Source organism: Lampetra fluviatilis, chromosome 42, assembly GCF_964198595.1.
Source record: "Lampetra fluviatilis chromosome 42, kcLamFluv1.1, whole genome shotgun sequence".
Classification (NCBI taxonomy): domain Eukaryota; kingdom Metazoa; phylum Chordata; class Hyperoartia; order Petromyzontiformes; family Petromyzontidae; genus Lampetra; species Lampetra fluviatilis.
The window spans coordinates 7,606,807-7,626,284 of NC_136316.1; the positions used below are offsets into that span (position 1 = coordinate 7,606,807).

The 19,478-nt window shown below is 50.5% G+C and overlaps 1 protein-coding gene across 1 annotated transcript in view; it reads right to left on the reverse strand.

The window, feature by feature from the left end:
* Positions 1-3,307: 3,307 nt before the first annotated feature.
* The window catches only part of LOC144946682 (uncharacterized), a 33,310-nt gene continuing 17,139 nt past the window's right edge, over positions 3,308-19,478 (reverse strand). The window contains exons 8-21 of the mRNA XM_078875766.1: positions 17,738-19,316; positions 16,347-16,538; positions 15,083-15,198; positions 14,291-14,470; positions 13,054-13,146; positions 12,406-12,524; positions 10,854-10,924; positions 10,261-10,375; positions 8,922-9,024; positions 8,347-8,529; positions 6,891-7,021; positions 5,996-6,185; positions 4,647-4,751; positions 3,308-4,181 (exon numbers count right to left, since the gene is read on the reverse strand). Of these exons, the coding sequence (XP_078731892.1) occupies positions 3,699-4,181; positions 4,647-4,751; positions 5,996-6,185; positions 6,891-7,021; positions 8,347-8,529; positions 8,922-9,024; positions 10,261-10,375; positions 10,854-10,924; positions 12,406-12,524; positions 13,054-13,146; positions 14,291-14,470; positions 15,083-15,198; positions 16,347-16,538; positions 17,738-19,316 (3,660 nt within the window). The 3' untranslated portion in view covers positions 3,308-3,698. The remainder of the gene's footprint in view (positions 4,182-4,646; positions 4,752-5,995; positions 6,186-6,890; positions 7,022-8,346; positions 8,530-8,921; positions 9,025-10,260; positions 10,376-10,853; positions 10,925-12,405; positions 12,525-13,053; positions 13,147-14,290; positions 14,471-15,082; positions 15,199-16,346; positions 16,539-17,737; positions 19,317-19,478) is intronic.

The window sequence follows — 19,478 nt, forward strand, 5'->3', positions numbered from 1 at the left end:
CAGCCAGACTTGGTTTTTCTCCCTACAGAGCATTGGAATGGATGTGCCATGAAAAAAAAACCCACAAGGCAAAATGCATATGGAGTCACGGTTATGGTCGTGGGTTATGATTTTTAGGGTTACAGATAGATATATCAATTCTCTGTGGCAGTATTTCACAGAGCCGCAGTGATTCGCAAGAGGGACACCCCGCCCATCCCCTCATCGATTACGGGTAAACGTTCAAGCAGGATCTGCAGAAGCCACACACACAGCACAATCGCGACGGCAGGAGAGCGCTGTGCCACCCACCGCGCCGGGCACAGCACAAAAAAATAAAGCTTTTCTGGGGGGGGGGGGGGGGGGGGGGGGGGTGGGAGGGGGTGAAGCGCGACATTTAGCACCAATCACTGCATACCAATACCGCCGCACAAATTGCCACTCGATTGATTGAAATTCGCGAGCTCACGATGACGACACAAGGGGAAAAAAAACCACAACGCTCGATAACGGGCACACAATCCATTTCTTTCCTTTTAAGCCATGAATTCCGTTTTTTTTGTTAACGCGAAGATGATTGTATCAATAACAATTATTTACATTCCACAACAGCAAGGCCATTGCAAACTCATTGCACTGAACACTTAGAACCGGCGCCGCTCTCGATGGAGCGCGTCGCAGGCAACCCAGGTCGGTCAGCCTAGCCAGGCAGTTTGGATCCGCCACGTGTTTTCTTTTTTACTCTCTCCCCGAGAACTCAACTCCAACCTGCGCTCAGTGTGGGGGAGGCGGGGGAGGGAGCTGTTCTCGTCGGGAGTTTGTAAAACACGCAACAGACCACGTTGCCTACGCGGACTGAACTCCTCTGGAGTCGCCGAGTGGTCGCGTCGACGCACCGTCACGGGTCGCCCGTTGCCACAATCAAGTTTTTGTGCCTCCCAGAAATATTCTTAAAATAATGAGCTCACGATTTCGTTCACGGGGTACTTTTAACACTCTGCAGGTGGGCACACCATCACCATCGTTGATATCGATAGTAAAACAATAAGTTTACTCTTTTATTCCAACGCGAATGAACAGACCTCAGCTTTTGCCTTTCACTCATACAGCTGGGCCAATTAAATCTTTCTTTGGGATGGAGTAAACATCTTTCCAAAAACAATTAAGCACTTCACCTAAAACTTAAATTCACTTCCGACGTTCAGCAGCTCTTCCTTTTGACAATTTCACATTCCGAGAACTCGTGCAGACGTCTTTAAAGATCTGGGGCTAAAGTTCCCCACTGGGCAGAATGTCACTTCGATGATCTGAAAGAGCGAGATTTATCCATATGGGTGCCCATACTTGATAAAGATCAAATTTAAGGAGAAACTTTGTCGACTTCCGCTCGAGACAGAGCACCTGGCTCCACGTGTGTTGGGTGAAACCAAATTCCGCCGAAATTCAGCCGGGAGGGAAATGGACGATCGTGTAATAGCAGCGACGTGACCATTTCTCCGTCAAATATCAGTGGACAATGCATGTCCACCAACATATGAATCACGCCTCGGGCTTTTACACAAATACCAGCTTCCGGACATGTTCATTTTACACAAGCATCACTTCCTTTCTTTCGCTGCTTTATCTCCATACAGTAAATTAAGTTCCTCGCTAGTGCAAATCCTTTTAACATGAGCATCGACCCCCTTAAATTTTTCACATTAATAAACGACCGCATCCAAGCAACTCCACAGCCCACCAACTTCACCTTATCCCCCCCCTATCCATTCCACAGCAAGTTCAACCCTTGGGAATCACGTACACAGGTCATGTACTGGCTTACTGTCAGACAGTCACTCAACACTGCCCTTTTTTCTCTTTCTCTCATCACTTCACGGTTTTAAAATCGGTCGTGCGGTCAAGGCAACGCATACGAGAGCAACGATGCATTAAACTTTTAGCGTTTAAAATCGGCAATCGGATTCAAATAAAATACTACATTTTGGAATGGAGAAAGGTTTTACGCGAGCAGCACATTTAAAACCTGTCGGAATGGGTGGGCTGCTGTCAGCAGCGCAACACCAGTGTCACAGTCTGCCGAGGATTTCTGATAAAAACAGTAGAAATTCAGTAAAAGACCACGAACTTAAACGCCCCTCCAAAACGCGAGGTGGCATCACTTAAAAAAAACTATAAATTCTGGGGTTTTTTTCGCATGAGCAAAACACTCTGCGTTCCCGCTTGTGTGACCTGTTTCACTTTATAACAACGAAAAAACGTAATACAGTCCAATAAAAAAATATGTACACACGCACAGGTAAAAAAAATATTACAACACGGTACAAAAAATTGTTGCGGGGTGGGGGGGGGGGGAACAAAAATGAATTTCGGCCACAATTCATGTGCCGGTAAAACATTGCTGCCAATGTTTGGCAAAAAAACCCAGCGTCAAATGGTCGCTACATTTTACCGATTTGACTGTTTTCCTCCAAATATCGTTCCAGCGCACGAACGAGGTCCTGGACCCTCCCCTCGCAGCCATCCCTGAAGTTTGTGTTCCAGAGTAAAACCGCAAAATGGGATTTCCACACGAGGAAAGAAAAAAAAAAGAAACCACATGGGGATGACACGTAGACGCACACTTCAAGGCAATGGATCCACAAAGGCCAATTGAGAACGAACGTCGCCGACGAAAACCGGCAATGGCAAATGTTGCCACGCCATTGCGTGAAATGTTTCCTATTGTACGTTTCCTCTTTACGGCAGTGTTATTGACAAATGTGATGAGTGTTTGTAAGGTTTCTATTGTAATTCCAGGCAGATCTGACCATCGCCCTCCCGAGTGGGCAAATGAGGGCAACTGCCAAACAGATCACAGGCAGACAGGCCCACATGACCGTCGTGTGCTCTGTTGACCAATGGCAGCTCTTCAAAACAAATTTCCTTCACTCTACACGAACGGTTCCCAACCTGCGGCACAGAACACGAGTACCCGTCGGGGTACGCGTGGCATATCTGAGGGGTACGCGAGACAAATCGCGTACTGGAGTAGGGTTGAAGCGAGGTCACGAAGCAGCGCTGGCTCTGCGTGCGTGTGTGCTTGCGACACACGCTTATCCGTTTGTTTCATTTTGCGAATCCGTGCGATTGGATGCCTCCATCGTCCATGCGAACTGCTGAGGGGGGGGGGGGGGAGGAGGATTCCCGATTCCTCTCGTTTTTCACATTATTTTATAAGTTTCCAAATAAATAAAACAATCTTCAAGACCGTCAAAAAAATATCTTAAACATTCCATGCCCACTGAACCTCAGCCAGTCTCCTCTGCTTCATAGTGACTCGGCTAGTGACTCGGCTAGACATTGCACAGTAGAGTTTAAAAATTGTTTTTCTATTAAAGGGTAAATATTAAATTGTAAATATTTAGTTATATTCTAAAGTTATTAAGTGTTCACTAAACGTCTTCGGTGATAATTATATATATTTGTAATACATGTCATTATTACGTTGTATTTTATTCAACTATTTCATTGAATATAAACCCTATATGCTGAAAGGGTACATGGAAAGGTGATAGGTAAGGTCAGGGTACACGGACAAATGAAAGGTTGGGAATCGCTGCTCTACGCCACTGCCGTACCAAGGGTGCCGCTTTCGCTCCCGGCTTAAAACGCATTGCCGGTGATGACCGCCAAGCAACGATCGCCGCTAAACCTCCCGAGCGGACCCCACGCGGCATCCCTTACGGGCGAGGCCTCGCCGGGCCGGACGCCTCCCCACGTTGGCGCGCGCCGTACGGCCCCAGCGCCGCACGCCGCACCTGTCGCTGTCCCTGCCGGCCGTAGGCCCCGTCCTCCGCGGCTGCCGCCGCCGTCGCCTCCCCCCCACGCGGCTCGGCCCCTCGCCTGCGCCGCGACGGAGAGGAAAGCCGACCGTCGGCTCCATCGTATGCCGAGCCGGCGGTGGCGGCGGCGTCGGCGGTGGCAACTGTGGCGGCGGTATCGGCGGGGGCGGTGGCATTGGTGGCACTGGCCGGCTCAGAGGCCGGGTGGCGGCGGGTAGAGTTGGCGGTGCGGCGAGGGGGAGGAGGAGTGGTGGCGGTGGTGGCGGCGGTGGAGGACACCGAGGGGACTGGGCTGCGGTGAGTCCCTGGCGAGGCGAGGCCGGCGCCGAGGCTGAGAGCGATCGCGGCGTTCACCCGGTCGACAAGCGAGTCCATTTGCTCCTGCAGCATGACACGCGTAAAAAGGCACACATATACACGTAGGATTTTTAGTCGTATACATTTTTTTTTTTACTAATTAACGTCATAACCCACAAACCACAAAACAACCACCATTCGCCACTAAGTGGCCATGGCGCTTGTGCCAGGCTATGCGCACTTCAAGGCCACGTGAAGTGTCGAACGCCCGCTGGCAGGAGCTCACGGGACAAACCCAGGTGCAAAGGGTTGACCAACTTCCAAATTGCTGTGTTTTAGCCGCCCGGCATTCCGTTGTTGTGAGCGTCGCTCCTCTGCCCTCCGTTGTTAATGGATGGCGACCGCCTCCAACTGCCCAGTAGCGTCCTTCACGTGCTTCCTCCACAGAGGCTTATCTTGACATCGTCGTAAAAAAAGGGCTCCCTGCTTGCAGCGTGTTGTGTGTTTTATTGCGCGGCGTTGCCGTAACCGCGCGTACGTCTCTCTCACCTGGTCGTAGCGGTACATGAGCTTGAGACGCCGGCAGGAGCCCTGCTCCTCCATGCGTGCCAGCGCGCAGTGCAGACAGAAGACCACGTTCTCGCTCTCCTCCACCACCGGCGCCACCCCCCAACAATTCACACGCGGAGGCAAACCACACAGCAGAGCGAGTGAGCATTCACTACTCCTGTAATTCAAGCAGACATACGATGCCTTCCACGAGCAGTTCCTCAAATTAGACAACCTCACAGTTGGAATTTTGAAATCACCCCAATATGGTGAACTTTCGATTATCCGGGTTGCGGATTAACTGTGCTTACAAAAGCAATTCCCAAGTATGCCGGTTCTGTAATCAGCTGCTGCTCCTCAAGTGAAGGGTCGATGTGAGTGTAGGTCCCCAGTCTTTGCACCTTTCCTACCTGCTTCCTGCTTCCCCACTTGATTCCCACCCGCTCCATGCTTCCCAAAACTTGGTCATGCACTCTCTGCTTCCTGCCTGCTTACTACAAACAACCCTGAAGCGCGACTTTGTTTGAAAGTGAAGCCTATACAAAATCTCATGGAGGGAAAAGTTCAAACGAACATGAAACAAATGCCAAACACTGAATGTGTGGCATTAATAGGAAGCCACTGGAGCTATGCACTTTTAAAGCATATAGATTGAGCACTCATTTATCTAGAACTGCTTGTTGTGTTTAGTTTGTTGTCCTTCCTCCACACCTCCAATGAGCACGGTTGGCTACGTATGGTGCTAAGGAAGTTCAACATACATACATGAACAGAAAGAGTAGAATTACCATTTTTATAAGATGAATTCTGCTCTAGCCCTCCCCCTCTAAGTAAACAGTAATCAATAATCTTAATTTGATTTGAAGCTTTCGTGACTGCAGGAATCCATACTCTTTGGTTCTTTCGGTAAAGTCACGTAGGTATAAAATAAAATAAATCATGACGTTTCGGGCGCAACACAAGCATCCGTCATCAGGTGGGAAAGCAATTTCCTATTCGAATGACCAGAGAGTCGGTGTTCATCTCCCGCTTACAGCCGAGCCAGTGGTGAAAACCTCACATTCCCACGGCAGGGCAAAGTCTAACCACAGGATAATCGCTGTGCTCACTTCCCCACACGGCGGAATTCGATTTAAAAAAATCTATCCCAGAGGTGAGATGGGCCGAGTTAACCACCGACCAACATTTTTTTTTACAAAAAAGGCACAAACCGTAAACGAGGGAGGGGGCCGGTACAGAAATGTCACGGACCGAAGCCCCGAACTCGGTGCTCTTGGGTCCAGGGAGTGGTACCGCCCGACCACGATTTGAAGTCACAACCCTTCCCCCGTTCGCCCCCCGGCTTCGCTCACCATGGACAGGTAGCAGAGCTGACGGCAGGTGAGGCAGCGCCGCTCCGCCGACTCGATGGGAAGCCACTTGCGCGGCCGCTTGCGCACCTCGGCCACGCCGGGATGGTGCGCGTCCTGGCAGCCGTAGCGCGCCCACGAGCGCAGGCCCCGCACGTGCAGCCTTCGCCGCAGGTTCAACTCCCGGTCTCTGTTGGGTTTTTTCGGCGGCCCAGGGGACAAAAAGCGGAATCGTGAGCGTGGTTGGTTTTTTCACACCGTACCAAACGTGGTGTGCGGTGGTGCGGTAGGTTCCGTGTGGTGCGACACGTGGCATGTGGAACGCGGTATGTGGTACATGATACGCAGTGCGGAATGATAATTCTATTTATAATGCGCCTTCATCAAGGATTTCCAAGTGCTGTACAAGACAGCAGCAGACATAGCATGACAATAAGACATGAAACTAAAAACAAAGAATCAGCAATATAACCAAATAAATATTGGAAGGAATTTGCTAAATTGCCTTAAAGTCCAACAGACGAATGATTGTAAATAACAATCTAAGACGAGTTTGACAAATGTCAAGAGACTCTGATATCTTGTGGGAAAGAGTTCCAGTCTGGGGGCTGCTAGACAGGGGGGAAAGAGCTATTGTAGAGTGCGGTCGTATCGCTACAGTTCTCCGCGGTGAGTACGTCTTCAAAAACAACGGTGCCAATACGTCCCTCTAAAGAAAATCAACGCTCACCGCTTGCGCGTTCCGAGATCCAGCGGTGACGTCTCGGAAGGCGGTAAGGGTTAAGAGACCACGCGGGGAGATTTGGGTGCAGCAGCAGCATCATTGTCTCAATGTGCGGTGTCCCCACGCGGTGCTACGTGGTGCGACGCGACGCGGTGCGATGCTTGCGCCCACCTCAGCTGGCCCAGCAGGGGCCCCACGTGGGCCAGCGCCGCCGCGTTGCCCTTCTCCAGCTCGCCCACGGCCGTCAGGTAAAGCAGCTTGTCCATGGGGAACATGTTGGGGATGCACCGTCGCTTCACCTCCTGCCAGACGGAACGTACGCAGGGGATTCGCCGCATGAGTGGGTACCGTTACACCGAGCTGGTGGGTGGGTGGGCCTGGACTCGCTGGGGTTCATCCTGCTGCGGTTGTCCATCTCGCGAGTAACGATCCATCTCCCACTTGTACTGCCTGTACTGTTAGTTTCGTTCGTAACATCCTAATTTGACTGTACGCTAAATGTGTAGCCTCTCACTCGTTCTCGTGCCATCTAACATTTTCCTGCCTGTACAGTATGTTGTATTCTAGCTGTACATCTTATTTGCAATCTCTCTCTCTCTCATCTCTACCTATCAACTGTGCTGACCATCTCATTTGCAATGCCTGTACGGTCCTTGTTGGTACGGTCTTCATTTTGACTACCTCGCATGCACTGCCCTATTTGGGTTTTGTTCTTGTTCGTACCAACCGCGAGTCTGAATGAAACATAGGCATTCATCTCATATGACAGATGGATGAGCAGACAGATGGACATTCAGATTTAAGGATGTATGCATGTTGAACTTCTTTCGCACCATACATAGCCAACCGTGCTAATCAGAGCTGCGAGGGAAGGGCAACAAACTAAACACAAAAAGCAGTTCTGTAGAAATGAGTCTTCAATGTAGATGGACAATCAGATGGATGATGAACAAACAAACGGACAGAAGACGGGAGGACAAACGGACAATGAATGGACATTGTTTTACTATTTTTTTTTTTTTACCAGGTAAGGCCCACCAAACTGTTTTGCTCTTTTTAAGAAGTGACCTGGCCACAAATGATAGTTCCACAAAATGGCTTATCACGTGCAAATTTATAGCAGTCAAATACTCCAAATGCATGTTTCTAAATGTGGAGGGAAAAAGCGGAGGACCTGGAGAAAAATCCAAGTGACTACAGGAAGAATATGCAAACGACAAACATACAGGCATCAGGGTCGGGATCGAACCCACGACCTCCTGTATACCAGGTGAGGTAGTTAGCATCTCCTAGTCACCGTGGCACCCCCTGTATGTACCGTCTCTCCCAACTGAACCGCCTGTACTATGTGCTACGATCGTACTCTCCTAATGGTACCATCTGTACTCTATGAATTGTACCCTCTCTATAGTAGTCTGACAGACGGAACGTACGCGGGGGATTCGTATTTCTCATAGCCGTACGTCTTATTTGCAATATCGCTCTGTCTCTCATCATCACTCTCGTCCTTCAATTGTCCCATCCATCTCATTGGCAATGCAGATGGATGGACAGACAGATAAACGGTTGGTCGGACAGATGGAAAAATGCACAGACAGACGGACAGACGAGACAAAAGCGGCGAGACCTCAGCGGCCCGGCAGCCGAGAGGCAGCCAGTCAGCGGGGGCGAACGTGATTGTCTCGGACACCGAGTAGCCGCACGACACGGACGAGGTGAAGGACCCCGGGAAGGTGACCACGAACTGCCCACTGCGCTGCACGGTGCGGTACACGGACACGCCGGCATGGCTCAGCACCTCCGGGGACACCTGTACACACACCAGCGGAGGGGGGGGGGGCAGGACCCGGGGGTGTGGGTTCACTCTGGGTACTCACGATCAATTCAATAGCAAATATACTGTACGTGTACACGTACGTAGGCAACCGTGCTAATTGGAGGTGCGGGGGGAAGGACAACAAAACTAAACACAAAAAGCAGTTCTCTAGTTATAGTAACCGCAGCCTCTCAACCTGTTACACCATAACTCGCTCATCTCACACGTCATGGGGGGGGGTTGTTTGACAATACTTCGCCACTCTTATTAGTGTGAGTTGGTGGAGGTAAGAATAGATGTGATATGGAATTTGCTGCGATGCCCTCTGCTGCCCACAGCAATATGAAAATTAAATGGCACTAAGAAGTCTCCACTCCACCACTCACCATGCTGTTTTGCAGCATCTCCAAGCCAGACTTGCCGTTCGCCTGCAGTAGGGAGTGGACCACCTTCTCCAGTTTATCCTTCTGGCTGGCTGGGATGCAGTACCTAGGGAGAGGTTCCATGTCCACACAGAATTCTACTTAAGACATTTTATCATCATCACCATGCACACGGAACATATGTTAACAAAAAATAAAAAGATTCCACATAATTGCTTTAACAGGCTGTTGGGGCAAGTGCCGTGAGCGAACACCTATAAAGGCTGGCACGGCAAAACAAGGGGGTGAGCGATTCATATAATTATTTTGATATGCGGTCGAGTTTAAATTCAAGCATATTATTTTAACAGTTGTAAATGTAGCGAGCTCTAGTGGTTAGCATGAACCTGTAGTGGTTCAGTAACTAGAGGAGAATCTCTCTCTCTCCGAGGCAACACGTATTTAACAGTAACTGCTTAACCCAAAGGGGTAACGGCCCCCTACACCCGATACACTAAATACGCCTCTCCCTGGCTATTCAAACCCTTCTTGGGTGAAGCTTGGTCTTCACTGGTACATAAGCTGGAGCCGACCCTTGCCAGGGGTGCGGCTCTGCCCGTGGGCTCTTCTCTTCAGTCTTCAGGAGCTCTTGATCTTCGGGTGGACGACGACCGCCTCGGACCGTTCAGAGGTCCGGCTTTTATACAAGTCCATGGCTTGCTCCACCCCAGCCACGCCTTCCTTCCAGGACCTACTACCAGGTTCTGGAACGGTGACGTCATCCCCCAGTCCCCCTCCCGGGATCTGGGGTCTGCGTCCCAGGATCCGTTTTCTCATCGGGGTTATCGTTGGCCCCTTGGGCCATAGTCTGTTGACACTGCCCACTATTGACACGTGTGGGATACTACCGGCTGACACAGCATGGAGAGTGCATAATAATACCTCTACAAACCCATTGCATGACAACATACGAACGCATTCAATCACGTGCAGTTTGATGTATATATATTTTCGATGCAATGTTAAGAATCGATCTTTTTATATCAGCCAATGCTTCGTTACAAGAACAGTCACATGCCCAACACACACAGGGGCTCACACTGCTGTGACTCTCAACAAGAGAGATGGGAAGCAGAAGCATGATGATTCCACCGTGGAGACCGCACCAAGACATCAGCTTGCGTGCAGTGCAGGCACAGGGTGGCTTGTCGCATCGCAGGAATATTGTGGTGGGGTGGGGGTATGGGAAAGGCCTTCATCTTACAGGGGATTTTATCACGACACAAGATAATGATGACGCTGGTCATGATTCCACCGGTGGGGACAGAAGTGGAAAGTAGGGATGGGGGGGGGGTGCACCCACCAGATTTTGTCGGCGCCCGTGTGCAGGTAGTCGATGGAGGGCAGGTAGTGCGGGTCGCGGGCCCACACCCACGTAGAGAACACCATCCCCACGTTCAGCCACGGCACCGTGACCCCTGAGGTTCGGAAACATTGTGTCATCACAATGAGCTTAAATCCCAACTCGTTTGGAACAGCATCAACTGTGAAGTTGGCCTACTCTCGTGTTTCTCTTGGTTAGCTTTTAGGCCAGGAACAGGGGGACCTTTTCCTTACAGAGGGCCAAATTAGGACTTTCAAATACAATTGACACTGAGCTTTGATCAGGCTATGATTTTACGCAATTCATCGTGTGCCGAGAACTACTTGAAAGCAATAGGTGATTTGGCACACACCAATATTAGATACGCGATTCAAAATATTCCCCCTCTAGTATCCAAAAAGTGCAAATATTATTTCAGGCTCCTTTGAAATTTTAGGATTCATGTGGACCATGGGTGATATGAAATAAATTCCTTGGCCATATCCGGCCCATGACCCGTAGGTTCTGCACCCCAGGATTAGGAGCCACCCGTCCTGTTCAGAGTGACTCTCATGTGATGCCAAAGGGCTCACCGGACAGAGCTCCCAGGTGTCGCAGCACGGAGCCGGGGTTGCTGGGCAGCATTGTCAGGTTCCAGCTGTGCCTGATGACGATGCAGACGCCCAAACACAAAGTGAAAGAAATAATTCAGTTTCAGTTATTTGGTATAGCCCTGTGAGCCATTCGGCTCTTGAATCGGGTGCAACCGCAACAAACAAAAACAAAAACATGAACAAGAAAACATCTTAAAGTGACTATGCGCAAACAGAAAAATCCAGGAAAAAACTGCAAAGTCTTCCAGATAAAAAGCACCGTACACCAATGCTGTGCAAAAATCCCAGTGGGATGCAAGTCAAACAACAACCACAAGACAACTTAGATTAAAGCCATCATTCTAACTCCGTACTACTACAAACAAATATGGCCAAACCAAAAAACTTCTCGAAATCACCAAAATAAAGCCATAAGCAATGTAACAGTGATCATAGGAACTGTGACCGAAATTTCACAATAAACGACATAAACAACATGTACCACCAAACCCTGTCGCCATAGCTGGCTGCATGAGTCACTCCACAACAGCATAATGAACCAACAAAAGCACAAACATGCACACAGGTGGATAGCAGAGTGGTAACAATTGTGCCTCACTGCAAGGGCTGGGTTCAATTTCTGATTCGGGTGCCTTGGCGTGGAATTTGAATGTTCTCCCCCTGTTCTGCAGTTTAACTGGTATTGACAAATCATATGCAAATGACTCAACCCGAGATTAGACATTGCAACATTGTTCCCAACAATGTCTACTAATTAAATGGCTGAAAACATCTGAATGTACACAGGTCCGGTGGAGCTGGACCAACCGCCCAGTTGCCTTTCAGCTTGGTCTGCGGTTCCTCAGCAATTCCAAGATGTAAATTATAAGAACGACGCTAAATAAAACTCAATATTGTTGGATTTATTATCGTTATGGACAAAATCTTGGTAGAACCTTCCCAAGAAAAGGAGTCTTGAGATTTACGTTCGGCTTTTCTGGGCAAACGAGCATCATGACGATAATCACTAATCCTGTTGGTATCCCATTGTAGTGCAGGAGACAGGATCGTGGGGAGCCGCGGTGGCGAGATGTTAACTGCCTCGCCTGGCATACAGGAGGTTGTATGTATAATCCAGACCCTGAAGCCTGTATATTTGGAGTTTGCATGTCTCTCTTCCCATAGTCGTGTGGATTTTTCTCCAGGTTATCCAGCTTTTCCCTCCACATGTAAAATCAACATGCACTTAAGAGTATTTGGCTGCTATACATTGCCACACAATAAGCCACTTCGTTGAGCTATTATTTGTGGCCAGGTCGCTTATGAAAAAGAGCTACATAGCTCAGTGGGCCTTACCTGGTAAAATAAAAAAATAATTTTAGCTTAGTTAGCATGAGAATCAGGCAACGAACAATTACAAATCATACTCTGAGAGTATGAAATTTGAGTACCATTCCCACGGTAGTTGGCCAGCTACGGGCATAAGCATTCATAATGTCGGCTGCTTTGTGTGTCGTCACATGGTGGCGAGCCGGTGTCCAGGAGACATCACCTTGAGAAGGGCTCGGAGCGGCCGATTGGAAAGCCGCTGGACACGAAGTTTGTGTCGACTTTGCCGCAGTGCACGGACACGTGCATGTCCTGGTTCTGAACGATCTCCCAGTACTTTTGCTGAAACGAGCAAAACGAAAACGCACGTTTCCACAGTCGCGGGAAACTGTGCCGGCTCGACGCTTGCACCAGGCTGGACCCGTGAGCTCGTGTTGCTACAGCTGTACTTCCGTGCCGAACCAATCCCAGGCAAAACTGGGCCAATTAATTATCATTACAATTACAGCAGCATCGTTAGCTGAAATTAGTGACAATATGTAATTACAATTGCAAGCGAAACAAGTAGATCTGGCTCCCAGGAACCTGTTTTTGTAGCCGCATCGTACGCTCTTACCCAGGCAAGAGTGAGGTGTGACCGTCGAGGGGTCAGTGTCAGAGCAAGATGCGTGCACCATGATGGGAGATGATGGGCTGGGCTTGGTGACATCATCAGTATGCGGGGGAGACCGCCGCTTTTAAACAGGATCGTTTCCATAATTCTTAGTTGATCAATCAGAAAAATTGATTGATCGTCCCAGCCCTACCACCCACGTTCAGGATCCCTTTCAAAAAGCATTTACAAACGAGATGCATCTCCACTGCATCTCACCTCGATGAGCGACGCTGACGGCTCCTTGCTGCAGTGAGTGCTCAGCAGGTTCCTCGCCGCTCGGTAAAACGCCGTCAGCGATACCGACTTGCCCTGCGAGGCGGTGGGGGGAGGGAGGGGGGGTGAGAGTGGGCAATTCAACGATCCACCCATGAAATGTCACAAAAATTTTTTTACCAAAAAACTCAACTATTTTTATTTAACCAGTCAAGGCCCACTGAGCTATATTGCTCTTTTTCAGAAGTGACCTGGCCACATATGGATTAGCTCAACAAAGTGGCTTATCACACGGAAGTTTATAGCAAACGAATACTCTACACGCACATTGACAAACGTGGAGAGAAAAGCCGTTCTTGACCAACTGCCGCGGGAATGGTACTCAAATTCCTTAATCCCAGAGTATGAATTGTGACCCTTCTTAGGCCAATTCGCATGCCGACGAAGTTAAAACTAAACTTTTAATTGTAACAGCTATATAGCTGATAGCTCATCGAAGTGGCTTATCATGTGGAAATGTATAGCAGCCAAATACTCTAAACGCATGTTGATTCTAAATGTGGAGGGAAAAGCCAGAGGAACCGGAAAAAATCCATGCGACCACGGGGAGAATATGCAAACTCAAAATATATAGGCATCAGGGTTGGGCGTGAACCCACAACCTCCTCCATACCTTGTGAGGTAGATAAATGATTCTCCCTCTCCGAGATTCGGTGACGAGTCACAATTCTTGGCCATGATTCCATTTACGTATTTTTGTCTTCTTGTCCAAATCTATACCGCTTGTGCTTCTCGGCGTCGTGTCACAAGAGGGAGAATCCATTCCGATCTCTCTTAAAGAGAAGTGCACCCCTCCTCCATGTTAGGGAATGGCTCACAAAAGTGGTTAAAATAATAACTTCTGAAATCCCCTCCAAGTGACCTACTGTCCAAACAGTTTGGGGCAGTTCATTCTCACTGTCTGCTGCAAAGGGCAATAATCGTCGCATGATAATCAAACCGATATTTTTAATTCTCAGCTCAATTTTTATCCTGATTGTATGTGCGTATGTTGAACTTTTTTCGCACCGTACGTAGCCAACCATGTCAATCGGAGATTAAGTGCAGAACAAATCTAATGCGATATGGTCCCAGGCCAACACTCTGACCTCATGAGCCAACCTGGCGAGGGTTGGCCGACCGACGATGTCAGAAGGTGGACTTTGCCGTCATCACCAACGTCGTCACCGTCATCGCTTACCTTGAAGCACCACTTGTGCACGTCCTTGAGCACTCCGCTGTCCCTGTGCGTCTCTTTGGGGGGGTTCGTCACACCCTCCCCGTCCTCTCCGTCGCTCGGCAGTGGAGACATCCCATTGGAGGACACTCCGTTCCGTACGCGGCTCGTTAGTCTGTTCCACGGTTTGAAGCTAGCTCCGAGCTGAAGAACACAATGCAAGGTCACGGGGTTACTCAAATTGACAAGAAAAATGTAGCTTCTCCTGCAGCATTTGTAGTGAAAATTATATTATCCAAGGCCCAATTATACTCTGCTCCTGCTATCCTTGACCCCCAATAATTTAAATGGGTGGGAGAAACATCACATGTAGGCCTGACTGAGTGCCTTTATATATATTTAGGTCTGGCTGCTCATGCAATTGATATCTCTCAGCAGGTTCCCTCAAATGTTATAAGAGCACAATTTGGATTTAATCTCAAATTATAACGCAACTGGAAGACCACATCAAAGTATTACCTAGAGTCAATGCAATAGGCTTGTTTCCACCAACACCAGATAGCGGTCCTTCTTGCTTTATAAATAGAACTTCACCAAATGTCAATCCTGAGACACATAGCCAGAAGTCTTAGACCCAAGACCTAATGTGTTACCAGTTCAGTGTCTTTGACATAGCCATCATCAGCCTCCTGAGACAGAGACAGATTTGCGGTACCAAACCTGAGACCCAAGAGGTCACCAATACCAGCTCAGCATCTCTACCGTGGACACCGCAAGCGACCACCACGACGGGGGTTTGACGACGACAGCGCTCACCCCGAGCCCCTCAGGGATGTCCCCCTGGCCCTGCTGTCCCTCCAGAGCCCCCCCGCGCGCCTCGATCCGCTCGCGCTCTGCCAGCACCTCCCGCTCCAGACCGCGTCGCTCACCGTCTGAACTCGGCCGACAGACACATTGGCTTCCGGTTGCTGAACGGATACATTATGAGGTCGCGTTCATGACACACAAAGCGCTTGCCACAAATACTTTGCTGATATCGTCAAGGAGCATAAATCATCATCACGCGAACTCCGGTCATCTTTGCAGCGGCGCCTTTTGTCTAACCATCAAACAAAGAAGGTCACTGCATCGTGCACTTTCAAATGCACTTCTGCGGCTGTCTGGAGCGCTCTTCCTTCCGACATTAGGAAGTCACTGGAGCTATGCATGTCATTTAAATCTAAATTGAAAACTCATCTCTTTAGAACTGCTTTTTTGTGTCTAGTTTGTTGTCTTTCCCCAACACCTCCGATTATCATGGTTGGCTATGTACAGTGAGAAAGAAGTTCGACAAACATGATACATACGCACAATGACGCACTCACGTCTCAACACAGCCGACAACAGAAATAACCGCAAGCATCGAGGCATCGGAACGCAGCCCATGTGGGAACAGGGGCATATTCGTGTTATCCTATTTATTTTCAGTAATTCAAACAATCGGTAGCCTAATTGATTACGCAACTAATCGGATATCCCGGGCTCTGCTATGCACTTTACTGACCGGGTCAAGCACTGATGGATGCGAGCTGATGTTTTACCCCCAACTAAAAAGGTTTGAAGCGCCCACAAAATGTCACATCTGGTTTTTCATGTTTTTATTTATATTATTTTTGTCCTTTTTTTGCGTCTGTTTTAGGTTCTTGCTCCAGGTGACAAGAGCTTTGATGCGCATTGTTGACGACGGTGATGTGGGTGGAGTGGTTGATGATCCACGGACGAAACTGACTGACGATCACGATGACGTGGGTGGTGGCGGTCGATGCTTATAATTACATTGACGCCGCTGTTGCTGACAGCCCAAAACTCTAGATCAGAGGTCAGCAACCTGCGGCTCCGGAGCCGCATGCGGTTATTTAATGACCGCTTCATAACGTTATTTAATAAGAACTACAGTCTTGTATTCACATTGCATTGCGGTTCTTGAAATAGAGTTATTGCCGACTAAACAAAAAATGTCTCTTCTTGTTATTTTGGTTGCCAACCCCTGCTCCAGACTGATCGCTTTACACGGGGCTTCACGTTTCCCTCTCCTCCTTACCTGGCAGGACCTCAAACGCGAGTAGGTAGCGGCAGTACGCCTCCTGCAGCCGTGCCAGGCGGTCCTGGGCGGCGCGTGGAACTCGCAGCGCGTCCGCCAAGCGCTGCCACGCGCGAGCGTCGCGCAACTGCTGCATCCCGCCCAGAGACTCCATCAGCACCGACAGCGAGGCCAGGTCCAGCTCGCAGCCGCCTGAGAGGACGGGGAGAAAAACAGGACGAGGTGGAGGGACGGTGGCGTAGCAATTTCGGTGTCGAACGAGCGAAGGCAACCATTTTGTTTAGAGAAAGGAAAATAGCAAAGAGGAAGGCCAAAAAAATAACTGGCGAGACGTAATATATTTTAATGTAAAGGTCACTGAAATAACATGGGATGATGTGGACCAGCTGGCTGAAGAGCAGAAGTTGTGGCGAGGATGTCTTGCCCAATGTGCTGCAGAGCAAGGGAAGGACTGAGGTTTCCGCAGCCAGTCGCCATACAAGGGCGCTCTTCCGGGTTAGGCAGTGTGTTTCGCATTTCTTCTCTCACTTTCGCCACGCACTGCTCTGGGCATCTTGAGGAGTTTTACTTAGAAATCTCGCTTGGTCTCCACCATTATCTGTTGTGTGGTTTTGTAATTGTTTTTTTTATAACTATGTCCTGGATGGCTCCAATAATTCCCAGATGCCTGTTTGGGACTTTCCAGGCAGTCTGGGCACAGCATAGCGAGGCGGAAGCTTAAGAGATTAAATGCTCAACGTGTTATCTGAGTCCAAAGAACCACACTTTGATGAAGGATGTAATTCCATGGCATCTTGCCACTTGTAATATTACTTTAAGTTCTCAAATTTCAAAAAATCTAATCACAGGACACAGCACTGACCTGAAATGCTGAAATCCTGGGCTGGAACCTGTTTCAGCACACCTGTGATTAACTGGATGCAGTTAAATTTTGATTTAAAGCTTTCGTGACTGCAGGGATTCATATTCTTGGTTCTTTCGGTGAAGTCACGTAGAAGGGAAATAATAAAATAATACAAATAGTTTTATATTTGTATTATTTCATTATTGTTTTATATTTGTATTATTGTTTTATTTCCCTTCTACGTGACTTTACCGAAAGAACCAAGAATATGGATGTATTTATTGGTCAGAGGTACATTCCTCACCGACTCAACAAAAAAAATTAGTTCTGCACTTAATTTGGCTAAATTCCAGCATTGAGAAGTAAAAATATTAGTTTGACCGGTCGGTATGCGATTGAACATCGATCTTTGTAAGAGGGCAGGTGACCAGACATTTGAAGGGAACTCAGAATTAGCTCTGTGATATCCGCTTGCGCGCCCCGTTTCATCTGTAGAACTGCCGTACTCCCGCCAACCCAAATTCGCCACTTCCCATGCCACGCTCACCGATGAGCGGTAGCTCCTCCAGCGCGATGCCCTGGCGCAACAGGTGCTTGCGGATGCACGCCAGCCGCATCTCGTTGGGGCCCCAGCGCCGGCCCAGCTTGTGCACGTGCTGCACGCGCGTCACGAAGCGCATGTCATCGCTGAGCCGGCACTCGGGCCTCCAGCAAGTGGGCGGCGCTACGCGGCAAGCGCCCGTCTCCTCCACCTCCGCCCGCGACCGTATGCCCTCCACGTACGCCAATGGGTCCAGGAACTCCCGCGCCGTCGGGTACAGCACCGGCACCTCCGGCAGAGCCTGCGCCAGGAACGAGGGCGCGGCCGATGCCGACGCCGACGCCAGCGTGGGCGACACGGGCGTGGGAGCGGGCGCGGCCCGAGGGGCCGCCGGTCGCTCATCGGTCTCAGTCTCGTCCCCACTGGCAAGATTGCTGTTGCTGCGGAGACGCTTGCCATGTGAGCGAAGCGTCGGTGGTGGCTGTTGCTGCTGCTGGCGGCCGGGGTCAGCGTCAGGAGCACTGCAGGCGCGCCGGGGCCTCTGCGCCGGTCTCGCACATGCCGGGAGAACAATGGCACTGGGAGCGACCGGAGGAGGACCCCTCGTCCCCCGCTGCTCGTCGTCGTGCTTCGCAGAGTCGGCCGAGGGCTGGGATGGGGCCGGATCGGGTGGCGCGGCGCAGGCCCGTGAGCTTTCACCGTCGCCATCGCTTGCGGTGGAGACGGCTCGCTCGACGCTTGCGCTCCTGCGCCTCCGTCGGGTCCTGCGGTCGTTCTCTCGGCCAGCGGCAGGGTCGTCTGTCGGAGCCTCGCTCGTAACCGAGGGCTCCGCACTCTTTTCTCGGTCTTCTTCGTTGCCGCCTGAGCTGGGATTAAATTCTCCGGCGAGCCCAACGGTGATTGCCGACTGCACAGCTTCGCGAGGCGATGCCCGTGGTGGAGAAACGACGCCAGTCTTCTGCCTTGGCGGTGCCGGCTGTCTCTTCCCTTCCACCTGGAAGACAGAGTTCGCCATTTCCTCCAGCTTCCTCTTCTTGTCGGGCAGCGCCGACTGCTGCGGACGCTTCTTTTGCTGCTGCTGTTGGTTCAAAACAGCGCCGGCCTTTGCCGAATCTCCGGATGCCCTCCCTCTAACCTCCGCCGCTCTCTGCCTGCGCGTCATGCGGGTTCCGTTTGCTTCTTCGGCATCCGTGTCGCTACCGCCGCCGCCGCCACCGTGACAGCGGTGCAGCCGAGCCAGACCGTTGCGGAGCTCCTCCCTCGTCCTCGGAGACTCAACGGGAAGCGCGTGTCTCCTCCGCATCATTTCGCGTGGGGGCCCCGGATCAGAGTCCGGCTCGAGAGAGCGCAGCCGGCGCCGCGTCGCCCTGGAGCGACCCCGGGAGACGCCGCCATCGTCGGCGGCTGCGGCGGCTTCGGGCGCGCCGGCCGGGCTGCCGGCGGCGAGGGCGTTGAGGGCGGCGGCGTGGCGGGAGGCATGGCGGGCCGAGCGACGAGAGCCGCGAGACTCCCTCTGCGCGGGGCCCTGGCTCGTCTGCGGGTACTGCGCTGGCACCGCCGACTTGGAGGCGGACATCTTGGCGGCCTGCGCGCAGGCACCAGAGGCAGTGATGGGACTGGGCAAACGGACGGTCGTTTACCGGGTTTCCAACGTTTCGACGACTTAAAAATCACCGATTATTCTAACGATCATTGCCTTGGGTTAATTGAGAAATATATATCAAAGGATTGTCATATTGTTTGCATA